This window comes from Malania oleifera, chromosome 3 (genome assembly GCF_029873635.1).
Source record: "Malania oleifera isolate guangnan ecotype guangnan chromosome 3, ASM2987363v1, whole genome shotgun sequence".
In the NCBI taxonomy this organism is placed as follows: Eukaryota; Viridiplantae; Streptophyta; class Magnoliopsida; order Santalales; family Ximeniaceae; genus Malania; species Malania oleifera.
Window position 1 is genome coordinate 20,093,521 of NC_080419.1, and position 24,173 is coordinate 20,117,693.

At 37.0% G+C, this 24,173-nt stretch overlaps 2 protein-coding genes across 6 annotated transcripts in view; both read right to left on the bottom strand.

The window, feature by feature from the left end:
• Positions 1-1,436: 1,436 nt before the first annotated feature.
• Positions 1,437-4,786, bottom strand: LOC131150634 (pentatricopeptide repeat-containing protein At2g36980, mitochondrial). The gene is made up of 2 exons (XM_058101481.1): positions 2,278-4,786; positions 1,437-2,112 (listed from the first exon to the last, which is right to left on the bottom strand). The coding sequence occupies exon 1, from the start codon at positions 4,414-4,416 to the stop codon at positions 2,533-2,535; it is 1,884 nt and encodes a 627-aa protein (XP_057957464.1). The 5' UTR covers positions 4,417-4,786; the 3' UTR covers positions 1,437-2,112; positions 2,278-2,532.
• Positions 4,787-10,680: 5,894 nt separating this feature from the next.
• Positions 10,681-24,173, bottom strand: part of LOC131150635 (bifunctional 3-dehydroquinate dehydratase/shikimate dehydrogenase, chloroplastic-like) — a 98,220-nt gene continuing 84,727 nt past the window's right edge. For 2 of the 5 annotated variants that reach the window (XM_058101487.1, XM_058101484.1), the window contains exons 5-12: positions 23,713-24,059; positions 23,389-23,452; positions 23,163-23,271; positions 22,932-23,075; positions 18,339-18,487; positions 11,290-11,452; positions 11,132-11,177; positions 10,681-10,972 (exon numbers count right to left, since the gene is read on the bottom strand). In XM_058101487.1, coding sequence (XP_057957470.1) covers positions 11,134-11,177; positions 11,290-11,452; positions 18,339-18,487; positions 22,932-23,075; positions 23,163-23,271; positions 23,389-23,452; positions 23,713-24,059 — 1,020 coding nt within the window. In that variant the 3' untranslated portion in view covers positions 10,681-10,972; positions 11,132-11,133. Of the gene's footprint in view, positions 11,178-11,289; positions 11,453-18,338; positions 18,488-22,931; positions 23,076-23,162; positions 23,272-23,388; positions 23,453-23,712; positions 24,060-24,173 lie in introns of all 5 variants that reach the window. The other 3 variants (XM_058101486.1, XM_058101485.1, XM_058101488.1) reach the window with 2 other exon arrangements.

Here is a 24,173-nt window from a genome sequence, read left to right on the forward strand (position 1 = left end):
ATAACAGAATTAACAACTGAAGAATTAAACTAACAACTCAATAAATGAGCTACAACTGTAATGTTGCTGCGGTGCTAACTGGAATGCTCTGCTGCTGGCTGTTGTGCCAAGTGAAATATGCTGTTGTTGTGCTAACTGAAATGCTGCAACTGGAAATCTACTTTTGCTGTGCTAACTGAAATATGCTGCTGCAGTTAACAGATAATGTAACTAACTGCTGCTGCTGATGTGAGCTGGCTGCTAATAAACATTTCAAAATTTGAAACTGAATGTTTTCTAATTAGGGGAGATTTGATGTAGGATAAGTAGCTAGACCATGGGCAGACCTTTGCTAGAGACTCATTTAAAAGGGCTGGCTCATGGGATTGTTGGGTTTAGCTAATAATTTATTGCATGCTTAGTTTAATTACTATATGATTATGGTTTAGTATGACCCCCTATGCCTTCTTAAAAGAGCCTTTTAGAAGGAGCTAATGAAAAGGAACATTTTTTATATCGTTTTAAAAATGTTTTCACCCCAATGTGAAAAAGGAGCCATTAGAAAAAAAAAGTTGATATGGAATGTTTGGTAAAAAAATTTTAAAGTGTCTAAAAATACTTAAAATGTCTAAAATAGATATGTATTTAATTAATGTACTGATAATTTTGTAATCTTTGATAAAAAGAGAAAGGATAATAATGGAATTGTGCTTTGTTGGAGAAAAAGCTAACTTTTGGCTTTTAAAAGTTTTAAATTTGTAACTTTTAAAAAAGGAAAAAAAATAATTTTTATAAGCTAGAAAAGTTATTTACTAAATATGAGCAACGTGAACTTTTACTCTTAAAAAAAAAAGAAGTTGAGCTACAAAAGGGGGACCCAAACTCATCTTACATGTATTTAGGACTTGTTTGCATTATTTGAATATTTCAAGGGCGTGTTTGTAACTTTCTAACGTAATTTTCAGAGCATGTATGTAATTTCTTATGTCATTTGCTTTTCTAAAAATAGTATTTGAAAGCCATGTCGGAATTAGGGATGTTCATGGTTTAGATCAAGTCAAGTTAGGCCCAAAACTCCAACCAATTTGAACTTTTCGATTTGGCAAAAAAGCCAATCTTGAGCCAAACCATTAAGAATATGATTTGGGTTAGTTTGATTATTGGGTGGGTTGATTCAGGTTAGCAGTTTACTTTGTTTAATGCAAAGTAGAAAAGCCAAAAAAAAAAAAAAACACACACAAAGGGATATGTGTGGGAGTCATTCCAAACAAAATAACGTATGTTACATTAAAAATACTATTTACACTAGCTAGTGTCATTCAAGTTTATTAGATTAGTAGACTTCTCATAAAAAAAAAAAAAAGGAAAAAACAATAGTATCAATGTAACAATATGATGTAAGTACTTTACAAATTTTAAATTTGCATATATAATACAATATAAAGAAGATTCAAAAGTAATAAAAGAAATTTCATGCCCATTTTCTAACACACATACTATCAATCACATAAAATTATAGAATGCAAAATATGTCCATTATTACAATAGAAATAAAATTGAAAACATAAAAACTGAAACAGTTTGAAATGTGACAATCTCACCATCCATCCTACGCATTCTTTCATGTCTTGAGTAGTTGAAGGCCCCTACTAATTTGGCAGTCTCACTATCCATTCTATGCATATTTCATGTCTTGAGTAGTTGAAGGCCCTTATTATTATTTTTTTTTCCTTTGTCAAATTAGAGGCGGGTTAGACACTAAACTCAAGTTGAATTACGCACAATGGAAGACCATCAATTGACCCATAACCCATTTGAGATCAATTTTTTTGATCAGTTTGGTTCATATTGGTCTGATAGGGCGTGTCGTTGAACATCCCTAGTAGGAGTAGGTTACTGTAGAATTTAAACTAAGATGTGAACCAGTGGCTTCACCCCTTGTATCTCCTTCCTTCTCTTCCTTTTTCTTCTCCTCCTCTCCTCTATCTTTCCCAAATTATGTGCTGGTTGTAATTCCATGACGTTGTTCTGCATCATATGATTATAGAGTATGATCATACGGCGCAACTAAATAACTCTTATTAGCACCTCCTATTCGTGCAACTCCCCCTTCCTTGTCCCTTTTACATAGATCTACAAAAAAAAAATTAAAATAATATTATTATGGAAAAAAATGATGGCACTCTTTTTTTTTTTATGATGATATATTTGTTAAGCACAAAAATGAGGGTATTTGGAATGTTAAATGTATAATGCTAATTTATATGCACAACAAACCAAAAAGTGGATTGAACTTACAATTTAATGTGAGCATGCACATTTCTCCACAACTACAAACATCAAGAATCGGTTAGCGTTTTGGTTGCTTTTGTATATGGGATGGCCTTGTGAATGAAAAGAATAAGTGTAGATCTTCTAGGAGTCAGGGATGCCCAAAGCGCAATTGTTCTCTTCTAAAGATCAAGATGTCAAAATTCATTGTCGCAGTTCTCCCCTCTTTTATTTCGATGTCAAATGAACAAGCTTGGAGGATTGGTTCCGCCAAAGAAAGACTTAAATGCCCTCAATTCCAGATCCAATAAAGCTTGGGCTTCTCATTTCAAATTCAAGACAATATAGCATTTTACCCAACTCAACCATGTAAAGCTGTGCATGGTTCCCTGCTACAAAAGTCATCACCTTGTTTCCCATTTGAATCCAACTATAACCAGGTTGTTTCTTCACCCTTTGGTCCACCATTGCTTTCCTAACAATTTGTGCGTGCCTCCACTGTCCACTAGCACAATAGAGGTTTGACAAAAGAACATAGCCTATGTCTTTGCGAGGCTCTAAAATTTTCAAATCTTCTCCCAAGTATGTTCCTATTTCTACATTCCCATGTGCAAAACAGGCTCCAAGTAGAGTTTCACATGAGCTAGTCTTCACGCCTGTTTTTGTAAAGATATTGGCTAAATCTCTAGCCTCTTTTAAGTGCCCCCCTCGGCCAAGCATATCAACCAGACATGAAACATGATCCATTTCATGGGAGAACCCATTAAGTGATTGCATTGATTCGAAAAGTTCTAGACCTTTCTCAATGAGCCCCGAGTGGCTACAAGTCATCAAAAGGCCAATGAATGTCATTTTATCCGGTTTTACACCAGAGGAAATCATTTCTTCATAAAGCCTCAAAGCATGGGCAGCCTGCCCATTTAACCCTAGTGCAAAGAACATTGCATTCCATGAAACCAAATCCTTGTCGAGAATGTCGTTAAAAGCATAGCTTGACCCTACTATATCGCCACACTTGGCATACATATTTATTAAGCCATTGCCAACATAGACATAGTTATGAAAACCATAACAAATAATGCAACCATGAGCCATTTTACCATGACCCAGTAGTGCCAAGCTAGAACAGGCATGAAGAACGGCTCCAAATGTGAAGTCATCTGGTAGGATATTATTTCTCATCATACCAACAAAGAAGCTAAGAGCTTGTTCACCTTGCCCATTCCTTGCATACCCTGTGATCATAGATGTCCATGAAACAACATTCTTCTCTAAGGTATCATTAAAAGCAACAAAGGCTTTGTGGGTATCTCCCATTTTCATATGGGCATCAATGATGGCATTCCAAGAGACCTGGGTAAGGCTTTCAGTGGACTCAAACAGCTTAATAGCATCATTGTAACAGCTTTGTTTAGCATAGAAGCTTAAAATAGAGTTGCTCACCTCTGCTGCAGAACTCCAACCACTCTTAACAATATATCCATGCATCGTGCATCCATAACAAGGGTCCAAAGATTCGCAATAAGCGTTCATAAGAGCACTGAATGTCCACTGATCCGGACGGCAAGGAGTTTGTTGCATCTCCTTGAACAAATCCAAACACAAATCAATTTCCCCGCACCGAGCGAAACTTGTAATCATTGTGTTCCAAGCAAAATCCACCCTGTTTGGCATAGCATTGAACACTTCCCGGGCAATGTGAAACTGGCTAGAGTTGGTGTAAGCAAACAAGAGCGAACACCACGACACTTCGTTGTGCAGGCTCATCTCCTCAAACACTCTGCTCGCACTAGAAGGGCTCAAACACTTGCTGTACATGTCAATAAGCGAATTGCTCACTGCCAGTGACGATTGGCATCCATAAACAATGACCTGTGCATGAATTTTCCTTCCGCAGGAAAGGTTGCACGCACCCGCAGAAGCACTCAAAGTGGCGGTGAATGAGAAGTGATCGGGCTTCACGTTGGAGATTCGCATATAGTGGAACAAAGAGAGAGCTTGTTGGTGGAGACCCAGGTGAGAGTAGCCAGTGAGCATCGCGTTCCAAGCAACCGAATCTTTGTGCGGCAATTCGTCGAACAGCTTCCGCGCACATGCGATGCGTCCCGATCCTGAGAGAGCTGTAATTTTAGATGTGATATGGAACAAGTGCGGATGCGTTTGCATGACATTCTAACGTTAAATTCGAGCACACCCATCAACGAGAATCAGAGATTGAGCAATTGCTTGAGATTATAATCTGGTTCTGCATGCGCTCCAGAAACAGTATATGTAGGAATGCCACTGCCTACCAGTGACAACCCAGAGCATTTGGGGGGAAAATTGGATTAACCCAGAGGTCTTTCTTCGGAATCATGATGTTGGAATTTTGGATCGTTCATCAATTTACCATCCCTCAACCAAAATATTTGAATGCAGGTTAGTGGATTGTTTGAAGGTTCTCGCAAACACCAACACTCCGAGAGAGAGAGAGAGAGAGAGAGAGAGAGAGAGATAGCTGCTCTCACAAAAGCACAGGTATGTCAAAAATAAAAATTAAAAATTAAAAATCGATGCCTTTAAATAATTTAACTTTATTTTTAAAAACTATTAAAGGATCATATCAATTGGTTTTTTTTTTAAGTCCTTAAATTATCACCATATATAATTATTTTTTTTAATAATTTGTCATTATTAAATAATTCTAATATATCACATATATTATATTTTTATTGATCATGCCTATGATATCTTAATTTTAAGTAATGGAGGTCGATATACTTATAATTTTATATAAAAATCACAATAAGGTCTAATGATCATAATAAAATCATAAATTAATTTATTACTTTGAAGTTAAATCACAAGGAGTAGAATTTGTTTATAAAAGAATTTTACATAAATAAGGCAATAGCATTTTTAGTACTCACACCCATGTAAAAAATAGAAATATATAATAGTAGACATTCATGTAATAAGAACTGGAAATAATAATTTGTTGCCTATTTAATATTAATCGAAATGCCAAATTTTTTTTTTTCATGTTTATTTACATTGAAACAACATCCTTTGCCGTGTTATATATAATTTTCATTCCCATCTTATTGCCTATTCTACAAACTAAATGTAGCCTCAACTCCTATTCAATTATGAAAAATAATTTTTTTATTTTAAAAATATCAAATAATTACAAAAAATATCACGTTATATATATATACACCAAAATTTATATAAAAAAACACTTGGATAAACAACCCATAATTTCTTACGAAGCAAAAATAAAGGGACAAACTGCAACTGGCAAAACGTTATTTCAATTCACTTTATCATATTCAATAAAATTTTAATTTCTAAAAATGTTTTAAATTTTGACGAACTATACTATCATCTTTGACCATCTAGTTTATCAGCAATACCCAACAATCTCCCACTTGAGAATATTGCTTTCTGTTTTCAAAAGAATATTTTTTTATTTTCCTTTTTATTCTCCTTTTCTGTTAGTTAGTTGCCAGGGAATATTTTTAGCTTGCTGCCCTGTATATATACATGCCTATGATGACTGTTCATGCATAGAAAAGAATACAATATTATTTTTTTGTTTATCTTCTTCTTTGCTATAGTTTTCTCTGTTCTTCCTACTTTTCTATCATGGTATCAAAGCTACTTTAGGACTCACGTCCATTTGCTTGGGCTCTCAGCTTGAAGCTTGCAACATCCTCTTCATGGCTGATCTTCCCACTGAATCCCCATCTCATCAACAATCGCCTGTTACTGTGCTTCCACCTTCCATCAATCTAACTACAGTTAAGCTAAACCATGACAACTATTTGTTGTGGAAGGTGCAAATTACTCTTTATCTCAGAGGCCAGAATCTATATGGATACATAGATGGCTCTATTGTTTCTCCTCCTTCACTCGACAAACCGTCATCAGAATACCTCACCTAGCAACAACAAGATCAAGCCATCTTCAGCTTTCTGATTTCCTTTCTTTCTGAAACACTCATTACTCATGTTCTCATGGCTACCTCTTCTCGTGAGGTATGGTAAATTCTTGAAGATCTATTTGCTGCAAAATCAAATGCTAGTATCATGCAAGTTCAATTACAGTTCACCACTCTCAAGAAGGGCTCATATTCCATTACTGAATACTATCGTCGTGCAAAGCTACTTCAGGACTCCCTTGCCATGGTTGGTAAAATTATTTCATCATCTGACTTCATAACTTTTCTCCTGGCTAGTTTAGGCTCAGATTATGACTCCCTGGTTACATCCATCTCCACTCATGTGGATCCTCTCACACCCGCTCAAGTTTATAGTTATCTACTCACGCATGAGGCCAGATTAAATCATCAAAGCTCCACCCTTACAGCTTCCCCTGAGTTCTCTGCTAACTCCACTCAGACAAAATCTGAGTCCATCTTCTCTCGTGGCCATGGTTTCTCACATGTCAGGGGCAACTTCAGAGGTCGTGGTGGTCGTGGCAGGCGTGGTGGTCGTCACTTCTCCTCTTCCCCCTGTTACTCACTCACCCAATCGTCCTACATGTCAGGTGTGTCATAAGATTGGCCACACTGCTCTCACCTGCTACCATCGATTTAACTTCAACTACCAGTCCTCCCTCCACTCTCTCTCTCAGTACATTTTACTTCGGGCCCACATCTTCAACAACCTACTCCCCCTCCTGCTAATCCCAACTGGTACCCCGAATCTGCGGCTACCCATCACTTCACCTATGACTTCTCCAATCTATCCCTTAACTCATCTGAATACAAACGGGGTGAACAAGTTCATGTTGGTGATGGCTCTTCTCTTCCGATTCATCATGTTGGTAGCTCCACCATCTCATCTTCCAATGGCAGTATACATCTCTCCAAACTCTATCATGTTCCTTTAATTTCTAAAAATTTAATTTCTGTTCGGAAATTATGTGAAGATAATTCTGTCTATTTTAAGTTTCACTATTTCTTTTTCTGTGTGAAGGATTCCCATACCCAAAAAGTTCTCCACGGTCCTACTAAGGATGGCATGTACGTGTTTCCCTCATCTTCACCTCAAGCTCATGTTGGTGAGCGTGTCTCTCCCTGTTAGTGGCATGCTCGACTAGGCCACCCTTCCATGCTAGTCCATAGAATAATCTCTCAACTATCTCTACCTACCACTTCCTCATCGTCCTTGGGTTTATGTCCTTCCTGCTGCAAGGCCAAACTGCTTCAGCTTCCATATGGCAGATCGCCTCATCGTTCATCTGGTCCTTTTTCTCTTATTTTCTCCGATGTTTGGGACCCTGCACCGTTACTCTCTCGTGGTGGTTTTCGTTATTATGTGTCATTTTTTGATGACTACAGTAGATTTACTTGGATTTTTCCGTTAAAATGTAAATCTGATGTCGTTTCAACCTTTCTATTTTTTAAAAGCCATGTAGAGACCCTCTTTAATTCAAAAATTCATTCATTATAATCTGCTTGGGGTGGTGAATTTCGAACTCTTAATACCATGTTAAAATCATTTGGCATTTGTCATCGCATTTCGTGTCCTCATGCTCACTCACAAAATGGTTCGGTTGAACGGAAACATAAACACATTGTGCAAATTGGTCTTGCTCTTCTTGCTCATTCATCCTGACCTCACTCTTACTGGTCTGATGCATTTGTTACTTCTGTTTTTTTAATGAATCGCCTTCCCACTCTCATCTTAAATAAAAAATCCCCATTTGAGGCATTATTTCATTACAAACCCGACTACACGTTTTTAAAAATTTTCGGTTGTCTATGCTGGCCTAATTTGAGGCCATATAATAATCACAAAATGAGTTTCAGATCTCTTCCATGTGTCTTTATTGGCTATAGCTCTTCTCATCGTGGCTATCTGTGTTTTCATGTTCCTACCGCCCGCATGTACATCTCCCGGGATGTTCTATTTGATGAAACTATTTTCCCATTTTCTGCTTATCACTCAGGTGACTTTCTGCCATCCAAGGCCCAACCCAATCCATCTACTGTTTTCTTTCCCCCTGCTTCTTTGCTTCGGCCCATTAACTCTTCATCCTCTACCCACTCATCCTCTCGCCCCAACCTACCTATATCCCTACTGCCACTTGGCCTCCTCCCCGCTCTCCCCCTTTTGATTCCCAAGCCCACATTCCCTTTGTTGTACCTAACCCCTCTCCTCACCCTAGCCTCTCCCCTCCTGTTTCTAGGGCCTCCCTCAATCCCCCTTCTTCATCATCCTCTTCGCCGCCTCCTTCTCTTTCCTGCCCTTCAATCCCCTCCTCCTCGATCCATCCTATGCAAACCAGAGCCAAAGCCAACAAGTCCTGCCCAAAACTCCGAACTTATGGCACTATTTTATGGCCTCCGCCTCGCGCCCATACCTCTTTGGTTGCCATTCTAGAGGAGCCAACCTCTGTTACTCAAGCCTCCCGGTTCCCTGAATGGCGGCAAGCAACACAGCTGGAATTTGACGCACTCATGTCCATCAATACCTGGTCGCTGGTTCCCCCTTCCTCCAATCAGAATGTTGTTGGATGTCAATGGATTTTTAAGACCAAGCATCTGTCAAATGGTTCCATCGAGCGCCATAAGGCACGCCTGGTTGCTAAAGGTTACAGTCATCTTGCAGGTTTTGATTACACTAAAACATTTAGTCCTGTAGTCAAGCCTACTACTATCAGGTTGGTTCTCTCGATCGCTGTTTCATCTTATTGGCCGATTTATCAGTTGGACGTTCAAAATGCCTCTTCACATGGTACTCTTGATGAGCACGTCTTTATGACTCAACCGCCTAGGTTCATACATCCTTAATTCCCTCACTATGTCTGTAAACTCAATCGGGCTCTATATGGCCTCAAACAAACCCCCTGTGCCTGGTATGCATGACTCAGCTCTCATTTGCTGGAATTGGGCTTTACTGTTTCCAAATCAGATGCCTCTTTATTTATTTATCGTCATCAATCAGTCACTATCTACTTTTTTGTCTATGTTGATGATATTGTGATTACTGGCTCCAGTAAAAGTGTGATTTCTCACTTCATCTCTATTCTGCGCACTGATTTCCCACTGAATGATCTGGGGGACTTACATTATTTTCTGGGTCTTGAATGTCATCGTAATTCTACTGATCTCATACTCTCTCAACACAAGTATATTTTAGATTTGCTCAGAAAGACCAACATGCTTAATTGCAAGCCGGTCAACACTCCTATGTCTTCATTCACAAAGTTATCTGCCTTTGACTCCACTCCTGTACCTGATTCTACGTTATATTGTAGTGTAGTTGGGAGCTTGCAATATTTACCCTTCACCAGGCCAGACCTCGCATTTTCTATCAATCGTGTTTGTCAATACAGACATGCTCCATGTGTTTCTCATTGGCAGAGTGTTAAGCGCATTTTACGTTACTTAAAGCATACTCCCCATCATGGCTTACTTCTGCAATATTCTACACCCTTATCTTTGGCCGCCTACATTGATGTCGACTAGGCAGGGTGTCCTGACAACAGAAAGTCTACTGGTAGTTATTGTGTCTTTTATGGCCGCAACTTAGTATCGTGGAGCTCCAAGAAGCAATCTACTATCACTAGGTCTAGTATAGAGGCAGAATACATGGCACTTGCTCATGGAACTTGTGAATTACTGTGGTTACAATCTCTCTTATCTGAATTGGGTATTTTCTCATCCTCGGCTCCAACACTTTATTGTGATAACTTGGGAGCGACTTACCTCTCTATGAATCCTGTGATGCATTCTCGCACCAAACATGTAGATGTTGACTATCACTTTGTTTGTGATCGGATTCAAGCCAAAACTCTTCCGGTTTCATTTCTCTCAAGCAAAGATCAACTAACTGACATTTTCACAAAACCCTTATCATCTTCCATATTTGCTTCTCTTAGATAGAGCCTCACTGTTCTTCCAGGCCTGCTTGGCTCACCGGGGCATGTCAACAATACCCAACAATCTCCCGCTTGAGAATATTGCTTTCTGTTTTCAAAAGAATATTTTTTTTATTTTCCTTTTTATTCTCCTTTTCTGTTAGTTGCTAGGGAATATTTCTGGTTTGCTGCCCTGTATATATACAAGCCTGCGATGACTGTTCACGCATGGAAAAGAATACAATATTGTTTTTTGGTTTATCTTCTTCTTTGCTATAGTTTTCTCTGTTCTTCCTACTTTTCTATCATAGTTCATGAACTTACATTGAACTTCACTTCACTTTTTAAAGTATAAATTGCAAGAATTTAATCATTGAAGTTGCAAACTTTAAACTACAAACTAAGTATGAAGTTTAAAAATCAAACTATCAAAATTTGAAATTCAAGAAATAAACGGGATTAGTAAGGAATTAAGAATTCCCGTAATTTGTCCTTGATAAAATTAAAACATTGCCTCTATTGGGAGTGGGAAGTCTAGGCATTGAATTTGGGCGGATGGTGGATTTATGCAAAAAAATATGGTTTAAAATGGCAATGAATTTCATTAAAATCTGAAATACATACTTCACATACAACCTCAAGCAGTTCGCTTACTTCAAAAAACTTACAAAATGTAATTTAACCACATACAAATTAAGAGAAACAACTGGGTAGGTAGCACTCATATCTGGAATTCTCATTTATCCCAGCTAGTGATCCAGCCGCTGCATGAACATTTGAACTGCCTTGCTCTGCCATTTGATCAGAAGGGCCACAGAACACACTAGAAAGGAACTAAGCAGTCAAGCTTTTGGCATACCATCCAAGCACTCTGTAACAGCAAAGGGCTCATCTCTTATATCTAACATCTAATACAATTCTGATTTTCCCCATGTCTAAAAATGAAGGACAAATAATGAAATAACTGACATTACAATTACATGACCACCCAACAAACCATTTTATGATAGAGCTAAGATTGCCAAACCACCTTTACGTGTACTTTGCCATGATTTCTCTAAATAGTTCCTTCGGTGCTGCAATTGGACAATGAAATAAAGTCAAAGAAGGAGAAAACATAAGGGGCAATTTAAAGAAGAATATATGAAATAGTCTTTGCTGGTTTTTAATAGGCTCTGCTTATCTTACCTGGCAAGCCAGTGAACCTCTCAAATTGTTCGTATGCCTGCCTGATGAACATCTCCAATCCTGAAACAATTGTAGCTCCAGAGTCTTTGGCCTCCCGCAAGAGTCTGGTCATTTTGGGAGTGTACACAGCATCGAAAACCAAGGTATAAGATCTCAGAGCATGCTGGGGACAAAAAAGGGCAGCATCACTTAGATTAAAGTACCTGTCAATATACTGTAAGTTTCCTTTGTGCATTGACAATTGATTAATAAAAACCGGAGCAACTAGATTCCCAGATAAATGTTGAAAAACATTTAGTATTTCAAAGGGGAGCATTTGCAGAAGACTTGGAAATTAAACCATTTTGATGGGATTTATCAGTATAAATGATTTATTTGTTTTTCATAGACACGTTATGATTATATATATTTTATGATAATGATCGCATCTTCTTCTTCTTCTTCTTTTGTTTTTTTTTTTTTTGGGGGGGGGGGGGGGAAGGGGGGTTGAATTGGCCACATCAACCTGTAACAGTAACAAAATATTACACATTATTAAGTGATATCAATGGGAATTTTCCATTTACTCTATCAGTTGTTTTTCTTATCAATTATGATAATCAAGGATTTGCTTGGAGCCCATATCTTTTTGCATTAGTGATGGATGATTACTAGGCATATCCAATATTTAAGTTGTATGCAGATGATATTGTCTTGATTGGTGAAACCAAGGATAAATACAACTAACATTGAATATATGAAATGCATTGTAGGAGGAATATTGGAGAAAAGATTAAACTTGATGGGTCAAGAAATTATTAGCACTAGTAGATTTTAATACCTTGAACCTATTATGCAAGCTGGAAGAGAAATTGAAGAAGATGTAATGCATAGAGTTAAAGCACATAGGTTAAAATGGAGAAGTGCTTCGGGCGTGTTTTGTGATTAGAGAATGCCCTCCAAATTAAAAGAAAAGTTTTAGGATGACTATAAGATCAACTATGGACCTATGGTATACAGATTAGAATGGTGGGCAAGTATGTAAAAGTTGCTCTAAATTACGGAATGAAAATAAGGGAGGGGCAGCTCAGGTTCAGGTATCTGTAACATAGGCCAAATAGTGCACTAGTGACAAGAAGTGAGTTACTCTTAGGTTGTAGGAGTAGGAGTAAACATTAAATAACTTGGAATGAGATAATAAGGATTTGATTGTTGGAACAGAAGAAAAGAAAAACAAAAAAAACAGAGAAGAAAAATACTGAAAAATGCCTCTTTAATTTACTGACTTGATGAAGAAATTACATATATAAAAAGCTACAGTATTGCAGCACTTTTTGCTGGATTTTTGAGATTCTTTTCTATTTTTTCACTACTTAAAATGACTGGGATAAGGCCACTATTTATAGGGTAGAGTACTTGGGGAATAGATGGGAAATTTTAATATTCTAGGAACTTAACAACTCATTAAATAAACCTAGAAACAAGACAAAGAATATGACAAGTTCCTAGACTAAATAACTCACTCTTGTGCTATTAATGGATGACAGTTGTATTCCACTTTGAAAAACTGAACAGAACTTTGAATAAGAATCACACTGGCTGCAACTAGCCGACTGAATAATTTTATTGCTGAATGTTTTGCTGACTGTAAGCTGAGTTGTCTGCTGACTTTTCAACTAAATAACTGAATTAACTAACTTCAATAGGTTCACAGCTTTCTCACGAATTCCCCTCTAAAGCCGTGAGTCCTAACATGTCTCTGAACTTCAAAAACTTCTCAGTAGTAATAGGTTTTGTGAGCATGTCTGCTGATTGTTCATTAGTACTGATGAATTCTAACTGAATTACTTCCTTCTACACAAGGTCATGAATAAAGTGATGTGTGACCTCAATATGCTTTGTCCTGGCATGAAAAACTGGGTTCTTAGTTAGAGCTATTGCTGACATATTATCACAATAAATGGTTGTATGAATCAAGTAAATAAGGAATCCAACTAAACTCCTATATTGATTTTCGTCGAATTTCTTAGCTCCAACATCAGAATTTAATTTTTCATTTAAAACCATAGGAGTACTTACAGCCTTACAGTCCTTCATATGAAATTTCTTCAAGATATCAGCTGCATACTTTTCTTGGGAAATGAAAATTTCCTTTCTTCCTTACTTAACTTGCATCCCAAGGAAGTACTTCATGATCCCTAAGTCTATCATCTCAAAATTTTTCATTATTAAGTGCTTGAAATCAGCAAGTAAATGAAGATTGCTTCCGAAGTAAATCAAGTCATCAACGTACAAGCAAACAATGATAAAATTAATTTCTTTAAAAAAAAAAAAAAAAAGAGCTGGTTCATGAGAGCTTTTCTGAAATCCTGAATTTTGATAATAAAAATCAATCTTAGTGTTCCAAGCTCGTGGAGCTTGTTTGAGGTCATAGAAAGCATTGTTCAATTTGTACACCTTTTCTTCTTTGCCTTTCACTTCATATCCATGTGACTGCTCAACATAAACTTCCTCATTCAGTTCTTCGTTGAGAAACGCAAATTTAACATCCATTTGATACACATTTAACTGCAATTTGGCAGCTATTGCAAGTACGAGCCAAATTGTCTCAATTCTTGCAACCGGTGCAAAGGTCTCATTGAAATCAATTCCAGGTTGTTGAGAATAACCTTTGGTAACCAATCTGGCCTTGTACTTTTGAACGGAACCATCCTCGTTGTACTTGGTTTTGTAAACCCACTTGAGACCAATAATGTCTTTGCCTTCAAGAGGATCCACAAGCTTCCATGTGTTGTTCTTTTCAATCATGTTCAGCTCTTCTTCCATGGCTTTTTTTTTAATTTTTTATCCTCCACTGCATCTTCAAAATTCTGTGGCTCACAAGAGAACAGAGGAAATTCTGAATTTTCATTAGAAAAATAGCTTCTAAAATCACCATACCGTTCCAGAGGTCTTCTAACTCTTTCAGATCTTCTTAGGACAAGTGAAGAGGATGAAGTTCCTTCATTTTCTGAATTTTCAGATTTTGAACTAAGGTTCTCGGGTGCAATTTCAGCTTCTGAAATTGCTGGATTATGAGATTCAGTAGTTGATTTAGGTCTTGTTGCTTCAGATGGTACAAAATATGGAATATTTGTTGAGTTCTGGCCGTTGGAAATCCACTGCCATACTCCCCTTTCGTCAAAGATGACATCTCTTGCCACTGTTAGCTTGTGATTAACGGGATTTAGCAGCCGGTAGCCCTTTGATTCATCGCTATATCCAATAAAAAGAAGCTTTTCTCCCTTCTGATCAAACTTGTCCTTATTAGGAGTTTTGTTGAGTGAGTAGGCTAGACAAACAAATACTTTCATATGGCTAACATCTGGTCTTCTCCCACTCCAAGCCTCGTAGGGAGTTCTATTCTTCACTGATTTTGTTGGTGACCTCTTCAAGATATAAACAATGGTATATACAGCTTCAGCCAAAAAAGAATTAAGAAGTCCTTTACCTTTTAACATGCTCCGAGGCATTTCAACAATGGTCCGGTTCTTTCTTTCAGCAACTCCATTCTGCTGAGGGTTTCTACTCACTGTTAGTTGCCTTTGAATGCCTTCCTTCTTGCAATAATTCATGAACGGGTGATATATGAATTCACCTCCACAATCAATTCTTTAGGTCTTCATTTTCAGCCCACTTTGCCTTTCAACGAGGGCTTTGAACTCCAGAAATATTGAGAAGGCATCTGATTTTTGCTAAATAAAATACAATCATATCATTCTAATAAAATCAACAACAAAAAGGATGAAATACCTTTTGTTCCCAAGAGATGGTGTTCTTGTGGGACCAAATATATCCGCATGACCAAGCTCCAAAGGAGCTTTGGCCCTCCAAGAAGTTTTGGGGAAAGGAAGGTGGTGCATCTTCCCGTAAATACAACCTTCACAAACTCCTTCAATTTGATTTATTTGGGGAAGACCACGAACCATATCCTTTTGCTTGAGAAGTTGTAGTCCCTTATGATTTAAATACCCATATCTGAGTTGCCATAGTTGAGATTCGTTTGAAATTTCACTCTTCAAAGCCACTGGACTTGTGTAGTTGATGGAGAGTGGAAAAACCTTATTTCGAGTCATCTAAACTTTAGTCATTAGTGAGTTCTTCTTCTTGTCTATGATTCTGCATTCATTTCCTTCGAAATGGAATTGATATCCTTTTTGAATTAACTGTTTACACTTAAGATATTGTGAGCAAGACTTAGGACATAAAGAACATCATGAATGAATTTTTGCTCACCTGATCTGGACTGCATTGCTATTACTCCTTTTCCTTCAACTTTTACAAATTTGCCATCACCAAGAATAATGTAATTTGAAGCATTTTCATCAATTTTAACAAATAATTCACGGTTACCTATCATATGACTGCTACAGCCACTGTCAAGGTACCAAACCATGTCATCGTTGCTTTCAGCATTGAGACAAGTGAGAAACACTTGTTCTTCATCATTTTCCTCGCTGAAATTTGCTTCTAAACTTTCATTCTTTTTGTGCCAACAATCCCGGTCTAAATGGTTTGGAATGCGGCACCTTTTACACCTTAAATAGCATTCAGCTGAGGTGTGATTGGACTTCTTGCATATGATGCAATTCTGTCCTTGATTACTGGATCTTTGAGGCTGAAAATTCCTGCCTCTGCCACGGCCTCTTCCACGACCAAGGGACTGATTATTTTGGCCTCTTTGAGATTGGTCTTGTTGCTGAAAATTTCCCTTCCTCTCTTGATTTTTCCAGATTAAATTGAGCTTTGATTGAAAAGCCTGCTCCAAGGGCTAACCTAAAGATCTTTTAATTCTTTCCTCATGTGATTCTAAAGAACCACAGAGGTCAAACATGGTCATAATTGAGAGGTCTTTTGATTCTTTAATTGCTGCAGCTGCATGATCAAATTTTGGTGGTAAACTTCTGATAATTTTTTCAATGATCTTTTTTTCTTCTATCCGATCACCATAAGCTCTGATTTGGTTGACTATTTCAGCAACCTTGGAGAAAAAATCTTTGATGCTTTTAGAATCTTTCATTGCCAAGAAATCAAAGTTCTTCCAAAGAGATTGTAGTCGGATCGAGACTACTTTATTGTTTCCTTGAAATTCCTTCTGTAGTGTTTCCCATGCGTCTTTAGCCTTTTGAATGCCAAAGGTGCGGGGATAGATGGTCTTGCTAATCCCTTGATGAAGATAACTCAAAGCAAGAGCATTATTTTTTATTTTTTCTTTGTTCTGGGCAGATCTCTGAGATGAGGTTGCTGTGCTTGTGTTTGTAGAGGATGAATCATCATTTGCCGAAGTTGAATCATCATACCCTTCTTCAGTAATCTCCCATAAGTCTTGTGCAATGAAGAAAATTTTCATTTGATCAAGCTAGTGCCCATAATTTTCTCCTTCGACGATGGGTACTTGGTTTTGAGAATAATTGAACATAGTTCCAGCAGTGGAAGAGGTGCTGGACGACATGGCTCTGATACCAAATTTTGTTGGAACAGAAGAATAGAAAAACAGAAAAAAAAAAAAAAAAAGTGAAGAAAAATACTGAAAAATGCCTCTTTAATTTACTAACTTGATGAAGAAATTACATATATAAAAAGCTACAGTGCTGCAGCACTTTTTGCTGGATTTTTGAGATTCTTTTCTATTTTTTCACTACTTAAAATGACTGGGATAAGACAACTATTTATAGGGCAAAGTACATGGGGAATAGATGGGAAATTTTAATATTCTAGGAACTTAACAACTCATTAAATAAACCTAGAAACAAGGCAAAGAATATGACAAGTTCCTAAACTAAATAACTCACTCCTATGCTATTAATGGATGACAGCTGTATTCCACTTTGAAAAACTGAACAGAACTTTGAATAAGAATCACACTGACTGCAACTTGCTGACTGAATAATTTTATTGCTGAATGTTCTGCTGATTGTAAGCTGATTTGTCTGCTGACTTTTCAACTAAATAACTGAATTAACTAACTTCAGTAGGTTCACGGCTTTCTCACATTGATAACCCTCAAATTATCGGAAGAAATTGCTCATGTTCATGTAAAATGGTGGAAAATAATTCCTGTAGCTGACCCCACCTAGTGGGACTTATGAGTTGGTTTGTTGTTTTGTACTAGTTCATATAAAACTGCCTAAAACATGTCATTGTTTTAGAATAGATCCTTTATGCTGTTTGTATTTAGGTAGATGAACTCGAACAGTCATCCAGCTTCTGGTGCACATTGCAGTCGTTTTTTTTACTAAAATAAAAAATTTATTCAAGATGTTCGGAATCCAAAGAAACATTGTCTAACATAAAATGTTGTATAACATTCACAGTCTTTAACTGTAGACAGATTATCTGTATTTTGAAACATTTGAAAGTAGGTTTTAAACATAAAAAGTGAGGAATAAATTACCATATGTCCCTTTGTCATATTTCAGTATGTAGAGTACCACATATTCCACATGACTATACATTTCTTTTTTTTCACCCCTAACTTGAGGGTCGAGTGCCATGTCCAAGCAGGGCTGGTCTCTAAACAATGACTTCATCCATCCACAATAATTTAGACATGGTTACTTTGGATGTACCCATGAATGATCAAAATAAAATTAACACACAATCAACAGAATAGTATGAATATTGAAACATGACAATATAGAGGCCCGTGTGCAAATGAATTAAGTTTAGAAAATATTTTATGATCAAACAGCACCTTTTCACTAAAGAAAGAGGCTCCTTAATGCCTGTGTGTTTTTTGGTAATGTACCCAGTCTAAGAATATTAATGTGAAACATTGGAAAAAATTTGTACAGCTGAACACTTAACCCATACCCAAACCCTGGTGGCATAATGGAAAAAACCATGGTTATTATTGTGAAAGTTTACTTGTTACAAGTGACAAAAGAATTTTGCACAAGTAATCCCATATTAATCCCATGATAAAGCACATCAGTCAAAGATGAAGAATCACAAGAAATTGATATTTCGTTGAAGGAGTTGCCTATCTTCCAAATTGTAAAAACAAAAAACAGAGATATAGGAAGGCAAACCTTGGAAATGGGTGTCTCCTCAACTTTTGGTTGCATCCCGATAGATGTTGTGTTGGCTAGGACCATACCATCCTCTGGATGGAAATTATTCAATTCAGAGATAGACAAAGCATCTCCACCAATTGTATCTGCAAGTTCTCTAGCTCGATCTTGTAGCAAGAGAGAGAGAGAGAAAGAACAATGATTATCCAAAGCAAAAAGAATAAAAATTAATTGTTAATCTGGAAATAGCTGTGATGGTGGTGATGCTGCCATGAAGTCCATCCAAAGCAGAACAGAAAATATATCAATGTTGCACATGGATTTGAGGTGATGATGCTGACATGATGTCATTCAAAAGCACAGATAATGTATCACTGTTGCCCAGGTATTTGAGGTGTCACATGCTCATATTGCAAAATCCTAAAATATCAGAAATTTGTGGAAGCATATATGCTAATGAAAGAGAAACTTAATTTTTTTTTTTCTAGATTCTATACATAAATTGAAATGTCCAAATGTTAATGTAGAAAAGTACTGATGGAAAAAATGCATGTAGAGACCTCTTGAGACAAGAAGGGTCTATATTGTATTTACTACATTATAAATTCTTATAAATTCGGAATTATGAGACTAGAAAACAGGAAATTGCACTGATAAAAAAGGGAGAGATAGAAAGGAGGTGGGGTGGGGGATGCAGCTAAAAGGTTGAGAGGAAATGAGATTCATGCATAACAGTAAGCTTTGAAGAGCAGTTTGTTGAGAGTAAATGAGATTCATGCATTGATAAATGGAGTGCATACCAGTATGAAAAGAAACACCATAAAACCAATCACCTTTGAAGAGCAGTTTGTTGGAAGTAAATGAGATTCATTCAACCATAAAATAAAAAAAATATTTCCAAATAAGAATGGTGATGTTGGGAGTAAATGAGTAGCAGAAACTGGAACAATGAAAAAATAAAATATGGCGTAGCGAGAACATCTAACAGTAGAATGCAAAGTTGACTAAGTTGGTCCAAACAACAGATATGTTCAATGAGAGCAATTTTCTTTGCAGAAGCTTGATGACATCAGCAGTAGGTGAACTGACTCAACAAACATGGAGTTTATGACAGTTTGGATGAACATGTGATGATCGACAATTACATTCATGGAAATGAACACCCTGATACGGCTTTTGAGAACATTGAGGAAAATCTGGAATAAGTCAATTGTGGCATTGAGGGTTGAAAAAGAAAAACTTCAATAGGACCAGGATTTGGCTAGCAGAATGAAGTTTGCATGACCATTGTTCATCGTTATCTCCAAGTAAAATATACATGATGCCATATGGAAAGGTAACTGAGATAAAGAGAAAGCACAAACATGGTTTACATTTTCAAATCTGCTAACTCTTGTGATATAGGACGAGAAGCCGTCGGCAGACCCTTGTTGGAGGCTGAGTCTAGTTAATAGTTTATTATGTGTTTAGTTCAATTAGTATAGGATTAGGTGTATTTGGGGGCTTGTTTGTAATATTTGTGTATTTCAGGGTTCTTTCGTAGTTTCATGTAACTTAAGGGGCTTATGTTTGATTTCTTGTGTTACTGGCTTTCGTCTAGATAGTGTGTGATAGCTATGTAGAAGTAGGTTATTGATGAATTTGAATTGAAGTGAATGCATGCTTTTCTCCCTTCTATCTCTCCTCTCCTCTCTTCTCCTTCCTCTCTTCAATTTCTTCTACTCTCTCCCTTGGCTGCAGATCCTTGATGCTGTCCTGCATCATTTGGTATCAGCACCCAAACACGATCTCCATTCTTCCATTTTTAGTCTCCAATTTTCCTTCCAATCATTCTTCTTCTTCCTCCTCCTTTCTTCTTGTTCTTCTCCACCTTCTTCCGCCTCCTCTCTCCATTCTGCTTTCCCGTTCTGTAGCCTCTTTCTTCTCTGTTTCTCTTCTTCTTCTCTCCCCTTCCCCTCTTATTTCTGATTCTCTCACACAACTCTCTCTCTCTCTCTCTCTCTCTGATTTATAATTTTCTCTCTTTCTATTTCTTTCTCCTATGTTCTGTATAAAAATATTTTTCTATTTTCTTCTCTTTTCCCTTCTTCTATCTTCTTCTTCTTCTTTCTTCTTCATTCTATACCTCCCCCTATTTATCCGTCTTCATTGCTGCATATAAGAAATTGGATCACTGCAGCACTGTTCACAGCCAAAAAATTAACGTACAATTTCCAGAAATTCGAGTTGTCCCCTTCGTTTTCAAACACCCCTTTCCCTGAAGATTTTCGCTACACCTCCACCACCATCAGAGACAGAACCCCTGAAACCCTTCCCTTGAAACTTCATCACCATCTGATCACTAAAGTCCCATGCGCCATCACAAGACTACCCAGCCGTCAGCCTTCCAAAATCTCTAGTTTCCTGTGCTTTTTTCATCACACTGCCACCAGCATTGCAATCCCCAACCTCGATCTACCTTCACCCGAAGTTTCATCACTTGGGACTTGACGCTGGTGACTCACGCACCTCATGGGCTATGCATGTGTGGAATTTTCCTCACTGTCCTGCAACTTCCAGATGAGTGAAAAATTGGTTGCAGCCTTAAGAATTTGGGTTTTTTCAATGCTGTTCTGATTTGCAGCATGATATTTTGATTGCGGACATGATATATTGTAAGCAATTGTGATAATTTGATAAAAATTCTAGATTTTGTCTCTTCCAAAACCAAGAATCACATTTTATTGCTGCATTTTGTAAATATTATAACCCTATGTTTGGGAGAGGCTTTGGATTTGGGTTTGAGTGGATTGGATAAAAATGTAATACAAAATTGTATTGAGTTTTATCCAAATCCAACTCCAAGACCTGAAATCCATGCTCCTGAATGCAGAATAAGTGAATTTGTTTCATTTCTGCACAACACTCAAGATCAAAGGTGAATTGAAGATAGTTCTTGAAAATTGTGGCTTTGCATGATTGGATTGAGAATTGTAGGCAATTAAGTTAAGGGCATTTGATGATATATAGTCGCAGTATATATATAAATAAATCTAGCAACATGGTAACAGCTTACTAGAAAAATGAATGGCTTTTGTCATACTTTGGACATAAAATCAAGCCATTCCATAGTGTGGAGAAGATGTCTGCAAATTCATCACTGATAGGAGATGTCCTACAAATGTGGTTTCTAGAAATGGAGCCACTCGTATGCAACTTCATCTGGAACCCCCACGCCAAAGCCTTGTGACATATCTTGGATTGATAACACTACATGTTCGTGAAAGATGTATAGTTCCTATCTAGATGGGTGACTATTTTGATATTGTTTGGTGTGATACCATACCCGTGAATATTGGTCATGTACTCCTTGGTTCTCCTTGGTTGGATGACTTGGGTGTGGCTCAAGGATGTGAGAACATGTCTTTTAACATAATGATAAGAAGATCATTTTCAAGCCTGCTCTGCCTACCAACCAAGACAAAGAATCTCATATTATCGATCATGGCAAAGTTACTCAACTTGAAGACACTACAAGCAAGGAAATGCATGTGTTCGAAGACATCCAAAGTGTTTCAAGCATTCCTATTGTTGAGTTTGTTATTCTCAGTGTGTTCATTGATGCCAATTCTCAATTCAAGTGTATAGGGTTGCCAGCAGAATGCAGTTTCTTGCATCCCTCGAGCACCAACTTTCAAAGAGTCAAAGTTTTCCTTTTAATTTCAATCCTCCAACATTTCAGAATTCAAGGCCAGATTTTTTCTAACTGGCGAAGATTTGATGTAGGAAAAGAAGCGGTCATGGGTAGACCCTTGTTGGAGACATACAAAAGAATTAGGTCAAGGATTGTCGGGTTTAGTTAATAGTTTATTATGTGTTTAGTTTAATTAGTATATGATTATGTGTATTTGGGGGCACATTTGCAATATTTGTGTATTTGGGGGATTCTTTTGTATTTCATGCATTTTTAGGGGCCTATGTGTAATTTCTTGTGCTGTTGGCTTTCTTAAAAATAGTTTGTGAAAGCCATGTAGGAGTATTTTATTGATGAGTTTGAATTGGATTCAACGTGTGTTTTTCCCCCTTGTATCTCCTCTCTTCCCCTTCCTTCCTCTCTTCAATTTCTTCTATTCTCTCTCTTCACTGCAGATCCTTGACGTTGCCCAGCATCATCTTGCTTCTCACTTGCTCATCAACCACAAGAGAAACAAACAGTCTCTTGTAAAGTTACACTTGAAAGAGTACAATATTTTGAAAAATGATTTATACTAGAACCTTTTCTTTCACCAGTTTCATGTTTAAATTTATTTTAATCTTATAGGACAACAGAAATTTCCACCAAATCAACTTTTCGTTTTTTTTAAAAAAAAAATTCATACAAATTTTATGATAAAAAAAGTATCAATATTCAATTTATAACAGGTCCAAGTACAGTTGGTAGCCATTAAAAGAAGTACAACAAGTCTAGAAGACAAACATGGTAAGATAAAATTAAAAGTTGATTTCCAAATTACTATCACAACCTATGAGACAACAGCACTTGTTTTAGGCATGGAACAACTCATCACAAGTTGACTAGAGAAAAATGCTTTTGAATTGAATTAGACAAAAATCACAGCACTAGAAATTTACCATAGGTGCGGTTTGCAATCACAACTCTAGCTCCTTTTTCTTTTGCGCCATAAGCAAGTGCCTTTCCAGCACCACCAGCACCAATGACCACAAACAGTTTTCCAGCTAGTGGTGAATTAATTGTGCTACTATTATTATGTGAGCCTGTCGAAGAAAACAGCAGAGTTATAAACACCTATGAACAAAAATTGTCTACTAAATATTCTTAGACACAGAACACAAGAGAGAAACCTCGTAGTCCATCTTCAATTGCAGAAATAGCACCAAAATAGTCAGTGTTGTAACCAAATAACTTCCCATCACTCTGTCGCCTGATAATGCAATTAACAGCTCCTATTGACTACGAATTTTTATCAAAAAATAAATTAATTCCAATGGAACAAGTCTCGAAACTGAACAAGGATGCCAAATACTTCATTAAATTTATTTGAAAATAAAATAAGAAAAAATCAGTTACCTTAGCAACAGAATCTACCTCATCACAGCACTTAAGTGCAGCCTCCTTGTGAGGAATTGTGCAACTGCATTTGAAATTTAGTCAGACTATATCATTGTTATTAAAAGAATCATTCAAGGAATTATTAGTTGCTCCAAATTACATGTAATCAGTGAAAGAATTTTTTTCTCTAGCTACAGCTAACTACTTAGCAACACAGAATGCTCTTTACATAAGAGGAACCAAAAAGCCCTAGATTTGAAATACTACTAACATAAGAAGATGATGAAAACTTCAAATATAGTATTTATTACTGGTCTGAGACAGATCAAGTGGAAATTGAACCTGAATCCAGAAAAATCTGTGGATGAGTAAGTGTGAAGAAAATTTGCAATGTCATCCACCAACAGGTGCAGATAAACTCCATTAAAACCAACTGACTTAAATGCTTCATTGTATAAAATAGGGGATTTGCTGTGGCTAACAGGCTTTCCAATAATGCCAAATACTTTCGTATCAGGCCCTAACTGTCTGAAATTGTACAAATTCATCAAATCTTTGATTGTTGGTTGTCCAGGAGCTGAAACAATTCCTGATTCAAGCGTACCGAAAGTGAGATAGCCACCAAATTTGGGACAGAGTATCCGTGACATCAGACCCCTCTCATCCATGACCAGTCCTATTATTGGGACCTGAAATTCCAATTATTGCATCATCTATAACTGCAAAGGATTTTTTATAAAGAAATTAGGAAAAACAAAAATGAAAATATGGGCATAGTCACATAGCGTATGGGACTAGCTCCA

What these genes read in the sequence shown, in the direction of transcription:
- LOC131150634 (XM_058101481.1), bottom strand. Translation starts at nt 4,416, where the DNA reads ATGCAAACGCATCCGCACTTGTTCCATATCACATCTAAAATTACAGCT.